Source organism: Branchiostoma lanceolatum, chromosome 16, assembly GCF_035083965.1.
Source record: "Branchiostoma lanceolatum isolate klBraLanc5 chromosome 16, klBraLanc5.hap2, whole genome shotgun sequence".
Lineage (NCBI taxonomy): Eukaryota > Metazoa > Chordata > Leptocardii > Amphioxiformes > Branchiostomatidae > Branchiostoma > Branchiostoma lanceolatum.
In genome coordinates this window covers 10,798,214-10,808,369 of record NC_089737.1, presented here as the reverse complement: position 1 = coordinate 10,808,369, position 10,156 = coordinate 10,798,214, and the positions used below count along the sequence as shown (strand labels likewise).

At 40.7% G+C, this 10,156-nt stretch overlaps 1 protein-coding gene across 2 annotated transcripts in view; it reads right to left on the bottom strand.

Annotated features, from left to right (window-relative positions):
• Positions 1–1,147: 1,147 nt before the first annotated feature.
• LOC136422045 (dynein axonemal heavy chain 1-like) overlaps positions 1,148–10,156 on the bottom strand; it is a 66,195-nt gene continuing 57,186 nt past the window's right edge. For both annotated transcript variants that reach the window (XM_066409667.1, XM_066409668.1), the window contains 9 exons: positions 9,308–9,478; positions 8,705–8,884; positions 8,049–8,225; positions 7,428–7,598; positions 6,968–7,098; positions 6,252–6,396; positions 5,118–5,324; positions 4,168–4,402; positions 1,148–2,475 (listed from right to left, as the gene is read on the bottom strand). In XM_066409667.1, the coding sequence (XP_066265764.1) occupies positions 2,354–2,475; positions 4,168–4,402; positions 5,118–5,324; positions 6,252–6,396; positions 6,968–7,098; positions 7,428–7,598; positions 8,049–8,225; positions 8,705–8,884; positions 9,308–9,478 (1,539 nt within the window). In that variant the 3' untranslated portion in view covers positions 1,148–2,353. The remainder of the gene's footprint in view (positions 2,476–4,167; positions 4,403–5,117; positions 5,325–6,251; positions 6,397–6,967; positions 7,099–7,427; positions 7,599–8,048; positions 8,226–8,704; positions 8,885–9,307; positions 9,479–10,156) is intronic.

Below are 10,156 nucleotides of genomic sequence, written 5' to 3'. Positions count from 1 at the left end.
AAGCAACTTTATCTAATGCTTACATTAACATCAATTAAACTTGTACAATAAGGTATTGACGTCATGGCATCATGAAGGCTTGATGATGATCTATATTGTTAGGTTATAAGAGTTTAATGATCCAACACAACGAAACTGCTACATATACCAAGGAGGTAACCTCCTTGCATATAAAAAGAAGGTGGCAGCCTTCCTCATGTATATTTGAGGAAAATGACAGACGGTCACCGAAACGTCGGTCGAATAGATCACTTGGTTGTGTACAAATAGTATCTTCAGTGACTTGCTAGTATCAACCTGATGAATCTATTCACGGGTGCTCTATACACTAGTTTTCGACCGTATACCTACACTCTAGGACTCTCTTCAACATGAATCACCTTACGGAGGTAGCATTCAAACAAACACACACAAAAGGGCCATAGACACAGCGAAAAGTCGGCGAAGCGCAGTTGGATTCAAAGATTCATCTCTAATACTACTATTCACGTCTGAGCCGACATGATCGTTTGAACATGGTCGCTATAAGTGAACAAGGTGGCCCGCTAATCATGGCTAAAAGTTCCAAGAGCGTCAGTAACAAGGTATAACTGCGGACTCATGAGATCATTCAAGTATAACTTAATCTGTCTTTTGTGTTACCCAATTATTCGGTGCGTAAACATGTGTTCCATTTTGTCCTGGGTAATTTATTTCATCTTCTTTTGTAAATAGAAAATTGTACTTTATCTAGATTGAGTCTTCTCTGAGGGAAAATCACGAGTTGAGAACACCGGTAGTTAGTCTAATTACAGGCTTTGTCGGAGATATGCGTTCAGGTTGCCTAGCAGCGTTTTAAGCGATCGTTAGATTACACTGGACTTGGAGGTTTTACACTGACTTTTCAAGATTTTGCTCCTTCTGAAGTTACAAGTTAAACAGTTCAGTAAATGTAAAATTCCGTTCATCATGTAGCCATCCATCCATCCATCCATCCATCCATCCATCCATCCATCCATCCATCCATCCATCCATCCATCCATCCATCCAACCAACCAACCAACCAACCAACCAACCAACCAACCAACCAACCAACCAACCAACCAACCAACCAACCAACCAACCAACCAACCAACCAACCAACCAACCAACCAGATATCTACACAAGTTATGTTGTAGTGGATTTTATTCACCAGAATTCATCTATGTGTTTTTTTTTTCATTTTACAGTAAACACTGCCATAAAAAGCATCTTACTAACAGTGGATAAGAATTTTTATCTCTTCATAAATATAAAGAACTTCTCAATACATCACACAAAAATACATCCGAACATTTTAGCCTTGCCTTTAGGAGTACATACTGTAAACATCAGTCAGTGAACACTGGGTGCAAAAAGACCAAAGCAAAACATATCTGATTCAAAATAATACTCTTCCTCGGTTACAAATTCAAAATACAAAAGAGTCAACTTCTCAAACTAGCCGACATAAACACTGACAAAAAAGGGCTTGAAAGTAACAACACCAGAGCATGTAGCATCGAAAGACTTTCCAATTAATCTTGGATGTTTCTAAAGGAGGATTAAAGTGTTTTCTGAGCTGTTTAACAGAATAATCTTCCTCAATTACGATGACGAAAGATACCCTTACTAATGGTTACACCTCAGCCCAAGAGCAATTTTCGGATATCTTCAATCCCCCTTTTCTGAAATTTTACACTCGTTTGCACCAATTTATCTGATTGTACGTCTAACACACAAAAACATAACAAGAAAACGTTTTGCTGAAACAGACCCCACACTTAAGTATTAGACAGTAATTGAACATGATCTCTTTGATCTGTCCAAAGAGGTTGCATCAAGAGGATGATTTCATCGTTTGATCCACTTATTTTCTCACAGCGTGAGAGGAGTGTATGTGGGAACTTTCCCACCGTCATTTGCTGTCCATACAAAGAGAAGTTTCTTTTAGGAATACAAACTTTCCATTACAATATAATCATAACCACTATTTTCAGTCTATTTACACACATGTACACACAAAACTATCGCAAACGTACCAAGGTGGCTTTGTGAAAATAGATATTTCATCTGTAGAATCTATATGAATTAAGTTTGAACTTCACAAATATATACAAACTTCTAAAGAGATGTGTGTCTTATTTGTTACCAATATGAGCTTCTTAAAGACCAAGACACAAGGCACTTAAAGCATGTAAAACAACATTCTTTTTTTTTTCAAAACAATGGTACAAAAATTCCAAAGGTGTTTAGTTTAGCAGCAATAGTTTTACAACTGTTGTAAGGCACATGTGATTTATGATGTTATTTTTGGAACAAACATAGACAGACGTGATAATATTAACTCATGGTTTAGTAGTTGAGGGCGCAGAAGAGAGCTACCCCCCTCTTGATCCAGTGGAATTGTTCCTTGTCCGTGGGAATCTCAACCGCAACAACATAATTTGTGGAGTGGCCAGTCGTGGACAGGGTACCTGTGTACAAATGAGACCAATCATCAGAGAATCCCTAGCAGAACAACAAATCAGAAAACACAATGAAGACATGGAAGAAAACAGCAGCCCCGAAATAGTTACTTGCAGTATTATCATCTTTATCCCTTGAATAAACAATAACTGTAATTAGATATCAAAACTGGAAGTTCTGCTGCAGTACAAAGGAAAGCCGCCAGGGGGCCCAAAATCGATCCAAATTTCATGACAATTCATCCATAGCTTCTTGAGTTATGCTATTCAACCACATACAAACAAAAGCTACAAAAACATAACCTTTCTGGCAAAGGTAGTAAACATGCTTTTTCAGTACCGTATCTCAACACCACAGAATGATGTACCACTGAGTCAGTACTTTGAAGTCCTTGATTTGCAAATTTTGGCCTAACCAGATACTGTACTTTTTGTTGTAGCTCCTTTGTACTTGTGCCCTCTAAAAACCAGTCACTGTGCATAACAAGTTAAGATTGGAGCAGTTTTCTCTTAGTCCGTAAATCTTCTTATACACAGCCCAAAGCTACCAGGCAAGTCTCTTTGTCACTGCCCATTTGTAATTGGTGTGTTTTTTCACTGTTGACTGGGGGGGTATATCACCTTCACCTTCTTGTTTCTCATCAACAAAGTATGCTGTCAAACTGCTTCAACTACGTACTGATCTTGCTTTGATGTTAAATCTCTAGACTATACACTGCTGAACAACAGTCTGACTCAAAATGAAGGACGTTTCTTGTGAGAATGACTAGTTTGCAGAAAAACACAGATGAACTTAACAACAGGTTGCAGTAAAATCAGGTGTGTAACAATGAAAACTAAGAAAAAGACTTGTGGGAATGAAATTTCTGAGATTTCCTTAATCTATGGCGTCACTTTGATGTAAGATTAAACTGTAAACACGCTTGAGGTTCTTTAATTTGTTGGCAAACCTTGTCAACAAAATAATGAGGATAGCTTGACCTTGCAGAGCACAGTTACTACACATGACAATTGGCTTCAAAACATATGAAGACTTCTAAAACAATTGGATGGAACCAAAAGAAATCAAGTCACAAAATGTGTCTTAGCAACACCAGAAATTGTTCAAGACAGGTCAAAACTTGACTGAAATAAAGAGAAAACAAGTTGTGTAGATCCCTTCAAAAAGTAAGTAAGGGTAAAAGTCCTATCTAGCCTTTGAGGCCTAGGCACAGTGGGTTATTATCCACTGTGTCTAGACCACAGTATTCGAAGGCGGAGCCCAACCCTCTAATTCCACTACCTTTTACGTCCCCAACCAAAGTCAGGTACCCATTTTACACCTGACAGGAGATAGGATGGTCGCGTAAAGTGCCAAAGACAGAACATCTAGCCATAAATGCCAAGAATCAAACCAGTGAGCTCTCGATCTCGTGTATACTGTAAATGCATAAATGTTCGCGGTTGTTTTATGTTTGCGGTTTTTGCCGTGAACTTTCAGCGCAAACTTAAAACCACAGCGAAACTTTCTGCCCACCTATAACTGTAGCACTACTATTATTTCAAACGCGAACTTAAAACCACCGCAAACACCCCATTTTCTGCCTACCACGAAATAAAAACCACGCAAACTTAAATGCATTTACAGTACTAGCTTAGCCACACGGCTATTCAACACCAGACCAAGAAGTGCTTGTAATAGTTATAAACCCGGTTCCTCACCTGCTCTCTGCAGAGTCTTGTACACGGGACAATAGTAGATTCCGCTGGTCGGTGGCTTGCGGTTGGGCATGGGTTTGAGCCACATCACGGGCATGTTTGTGTACAGTTCCTTTGGCTTGGACTCACCCAGCTGGAAACCGACGGGGTCCCAGCGCGCTCCCTCGAGGAACAACCCTCGGATGTAAACACCGTGTTCCGGTCGTTCCTTCAACTCCGCTATGGACTCGCGCATCACCTGTTGGTCAAGAAAATTTGATTTTCATTCCATTGATTTTTTCTTGATTACGAGCTCCTCTGTAACTTAAGGAATGCTTCCATTGTATGAGATGTCAAAGGAAAAGAAAAACAACATCTATCAGGTACATGTGAGATATTTTTCTTGATTATTCATTAAAAAACATGTATTTACATGTTAGCGGTAATGAACCTTCTCTATATGGTATGCTGAGATGTTTTCTGAGTATATTGTGTTAGTTATTTTCCATGCTGCACAATGTACAAGTAACACAATAAATGATTCATTACACGATGTGCGGAGTATAAAATAATCTTAGATATGAGGGTGATATTTCAGTGTCAAGAAAACATAATTATGCCTTTACCTTTGTGCCAAATTTCAACTCATTTCATAAAAGAGTGAACCTGCTCTGATACCAATGGCATTACTTCTTGACTCATATCCCAATTACCTTATACATGTAGTTATACTATATATATCACAGCTGATCAGTTGAAAACTAACGATCTCGCTGTAAGATTACTCATTACAAGCTTCTCACCTGGAGGTCAAAGGTGATGGTATATTTGGAGATGCAATACATTGAATAGATTGTTACAAAATGTACATAATATATAATTATGAAGTTCGACATAATCTTCGATATCACAACTATCTTTCACTATGAGTTAAAAACTAATGGTCTCTCTGTAAGGTTACCAAAGCTTCTCACCTGGAAGTCGAAGGTGATGGTATCTATGGAGATGACCTGTGACCTGGCGTAGTTCTGCAGCGTGCCCGTCAGGAAGGCCTGAGGGAAGAAGAATCCGGAGATCCAGAAGATTGTTGGGATCCCGTGGTCGATCCACTCGTGGACAAACTCCATACGCGTCACCAGATCAGTCACCCAGGACGCTAGGGGCTTCAGGGATGGGTACGCCTGCAGGGCAGAGTAAAAAATCAGTGGACCACAGTTTAATGTCCTATTCTAAGGACTGCAACCCTTTGCAGTAGTGTGCATGTTGGGTGAGCAATAAAAGCCGGGATATGAACTCACATCTTTTAAACATTGTTTAAACTCAACCATCATTGGTATTTATTGACTAACTTTATGGAACATTACCAAATTTATCATCAACCATACAAGAGACAAGGGCTAGGTTTGCAGGGCATAGCTTCAGAGACAAAGATGAGCTTGTAAGTGAACTCCTGCTCTGGACACCAACTCATGGTCACTCCAGAAACGGGCGACCCGACGGACCTACTTGACAATGACCAACTTGCTGGGGTCATAGGTGTGAGGGCTGAAGACCTAGAGCACCTAATGACGGACCCTGTTGTCTGGAGGGACAGAGTAGCAGGGCTCAAAATACTGGGTGCATGTGCACCTGTGTGCACCCAAAATTGGAGCTGTGCACCTAATTTTTGACTGTGGGTGCGACAGTGCACCTACATATTTTTGTACTCTTTAGGGTAAAGGTTCTCTTGTACACTAGCATACAGAATATTCCTGAAATGTAAGTATCAGTAAAAGCAATATGATCTTTTGTACTTTATTTGATGTATTGCTTGGTTGAAATTTGAAATCTGGGTATACGTAGAATCACAGATTGAAGTTCTTAAGAGAGGCTGTAGCGTCAAGCTTATGTTTTTGGTAACATTTAACTATATTTTGTGTCGTGCACCCAAATTATTTTCTGTGCACCTATTTGTTTAGGTTGGGTGCACCAGTGCACCTATTTCCAAAAATGAATTTTGAGCCCTGGAGTAGCCTTAGTCCAGGTAAGCCGCCCAACATGATGATGATGATGACTGAATAACTTTTTTTTACTGAATTTAACAAAAACAAAGAAACAAACATGCGTACCTTGCCGGCCCACATAGCGGGGACCTGGTTGATGTAGAGAGAGTTGGCCATGCCCTCGAGTTCCCCTGACATGACCACTAGACCCTTCAGTGCCTTCAGAAGGTCGTTCAGTGTCTGTCGGACAGTGTTCAGCAGACGGTTGTACCTGCAACCAGAGAAAACTTAGTTAAACTGCAACACAAGGAAGAAAAGACAGTGGAGAAAGGAGAAATGTATAAGTAAAATTTGTCTGTTTAACAGTGTTCAGCAGACGGTTGTACCTGCAACCAGAGAAGACAATGTTAAACTTCAACACAGGTAAATAAAAATTCGAGAGGATAGAAATTTCATAATTATTTATTCACAAAAGAGAGAAAGTGCAAACAGCAGAATAGAATAAAGTATAACTTAATTGTGAATATGATAAAAAAATTGATTTCTTTAATGCTCAAGCTGGGAGACAACATTCTCTGAGGAATAGAAGTTTATGAAACCCCTATCATGAGCAATTGTAAAATGGAATTCAGGTAATCCCTCTGATCCAAAATTGGGATTGCTGACCACTAGCACACCAGACTGAAAACAAGGATAAGTCTAAGGAAAAATGAAAACTAGTACTGTATCACTAAAATCTAATTTGACAATTTTCCTCAAATTTGTGGTTACAGACACATGGAATGGAAACACTAGTAAAAATCTGATGTTAAAAGTTCATAGGTCAAGGTTCATGACCCTACCTGATGACCTCCTGCGTGACCACAGTGTTCATGGACTCCTCGTACATGACGGGGTACTTCTCCATGACCGGTCCCACCGGTATGGGCGGCGGCACCTTTTCCAGGATACCCCGTGCTGTGTCCTCCATGACCTGTGGGGTAGTGGTGGGGAAAATAATCAATTAGATAAAACAAACCCTGAAGAAAATGTAAGGACACCTTCAATAGAATTGGCATCCTCTGACATCATGTACATGTACCTCAGATATACTCCTTTCTCTCCTATATTTCCATGTCTGTCTGTCTGTCAGTCTCTCTCTCTCACATTTTCTAGGCACATTTTAATCGCAAATAAGTTAGAAGGTGAACATGATTGCTTTTTATAAGACATCTCTTCCACTGACAACTTTTTCCCATTGAGTCACATCTTCTATTGACCTCTTGATAAAGCAAACAAAAACAAACAAACAAACAAACAAACCTCCTCGCGTGACTTCCCAGCACTGCTGGACGTCTTGGGCTGCATGCTGACCAGCTCGGTCAGGATGGTGAAGGTCTCGTTCTGCGCAAACGTGATGTTGGCGTTGTCATGGAGACCGAAGATCTCCGTGGGGTCATTGATGGGAAGACTCTTGATATACGCCATGTAGGTCTGAGGACAGAAGGGCAAATTAAAAATTCATTCTATATCATAAGAATCTGTTTTTGGAAAAGATGTATGATATGGTTGATGTAATAACGACTTGCAAGAACTTGAAAAAGTTTCTATTGATGGGGGTTGGCAGAAAAACCTGTCCAGTCTGAAAGGTGGAAAAACCTGTCCAGTCTGAAAAGAGGGTCTGCATGGGGGTTCCTGGCAATGCTTAATACTTAATTCAGCAGGGTAGGCAACATTTAGCGGTAGATTGATGCACATTCCTATAGAACTGGCAGCAACACGAATGGCCCAAGGGTACAACCAATGTATAGGGGGTCCGGGGGCATGCTCTCCCAGAAAATCCTAACCCTCTCATGAATGCTATTTTCTAGATCCTGCATTTTGAAAGCTACATTTTGAAGGTTTAGTGTGCGGAAACTGAGATGAGCAGAGGCTCAAACTTACGCCGTGATCGGCCTCTGGGCTCAGTTGGTGGTAGACGCCGGACGGTGAGAACATGTGGGTCTCGCTCAGCACCTTGTCGCCGTAGAAGTCCTGCAGGATGTTCATCATCGTACGCCGGTCCCAGTCGTCCGTCACACGCCCGCCGTAGTTGATGTGACCTGCAGTATACGTCAGGACCTACAGGGGGCGCATGCACTGTTAACAAACCTTTTTCACTGGAGGCTAAAACCACTGCTTAATTATTGAGTTTCCAGTAGCAAGCATATCAGGTGAACAACACACAGACAGAATACAAACTTACGACTTCTTGGTCCAGAGGCAGGGTCACTTAAACCACTGGATTTTGAGGAACTTTCTGAATTCAAAGCCCACTAAGTCGTCAATACCCTCGAATTTGTCGGAAAGTTCCTCGAAATCCATCCTCAGGAAAGCCAGCTTGAAAAGTACTATTCATTCTAGTTGGGAAATTTAGAATGCTGACGTCATATAACCCAATCATCAGGAAAATTGTGAAATCCTAGAACTATGGCGGACATTTGTGAATCAAGTAAGAACTTGACTTTGGGCTATATTTAGCATGGTATAGTAGGCTTTTCCATTTTTTGTGTAGCTTTCCTTTAAACTAGTACCAACTGCATGAACACAGTACAATGTACCTTGAAGGGAATCTCCTTGTATTCATCCAGGAACATCTTCAGCTGGCTGACACAGATACGCAGGTCGCCGTCGGTGAACTCGTAGGGAATGTTGAAGCCGAGAGCGCCGAACTTCCGCCGCTCAATCGCCGCGCCGTGGAACACACTCAGCGAGAACAGCAGGAACTTGAAGGTATCCGGCTTAAGGGAGGAAATAACAAATTGAAGGCAAAAAGTGGTAAAATGACAAAGGTCCCTATTGGTCCAAGTGGTAAAATGATAAAGGTCCCAAAGGACCAGTTGTGAGATTTTTATAATTTTCTCGCTTTTGTCTTGATTTTAAATATGGCTTAATCAATCAGAGAATTGGCTTTAACTATTAAGTACTAGAAAGAAAACATTTAGGCATTTCTCTGATTGGCTGACAGCTGGTTAGAAGCCACATCAACAAAAAGTAAAAGCTTCAGCCTGCTAATAGGCAAGTAGTACAGTCTCCTGGCTCCCAGGATTCAAACCTGCGCCAAGCACAGTTATCGCAAACCAACGCACTAACCGCTAGGCTAAAAGGTCCGGACCGGTTAGACCGGTCAGTTGGTGGCGCTGTTACATTACACACGCACATACCTTGGTACACGAGTTCAAGAAGTCGTCGTTGTAGCCAGTGTAAGACTTGAGCAGGTTGGCCTTGATGCCCCTCGGAGGCTCCACTGTCATCTTGGAGGAGTTCTGAAGGATCGGCACGGGGAACTTGGGGCTCGGCATGGACGTGAGCCACAGCCGGAAGTCACGGTGGACCTGAGTGAAGGAACAATTTTGCTTTAGTGACAATGACAATGAACTTTATTGCATAATCATGCCCAACATGGGCTAAATGCATTAGGTAACATGAAGTAAAAGAAAAGGAACATTGTGCTATATTCCATCTAAATCTACAGACTCTCTTCTTGAAACATTTGTACACAAATTCTTACAACAGGCAACACTATAAATAGTTTGAGAAGGAGACTTAATATTCTAGCATATGACTTTAAGTTTAGCACATGATAACATATTACATACTAGGTTATGTAGCATCGATAGGTCCCAAAGGACTAAGGTCACTTCAACAGAATTCTGCATCTGGATGCAAAATTCTGCATTTCAGTGCAGACTTCTGAAAATCATGTTATTTGAAGTATTCTCCAAACCATTTGCAGAATTCTGAAAAAATATATACAGAATTCTGAAAACCATATGCAGAATTCTGCACCCAATAAGTTGTGTCTGGTGCTATGGATTTAATGCTTTCTTATTCGTTAAGGACCTCGTGGGAATGAGACTACCCAAATTGGATCCTCATTACAAAAGGTTTACAACATCATTACTACACATAATGGTCCAGTTAAAAGCTAGATTTATTTAGAACATTTAGAAAATGATTGTATCATTGTTAAAATCTATCCAGTTATGCTTTTGTAACAGTGCAAGTCTTAC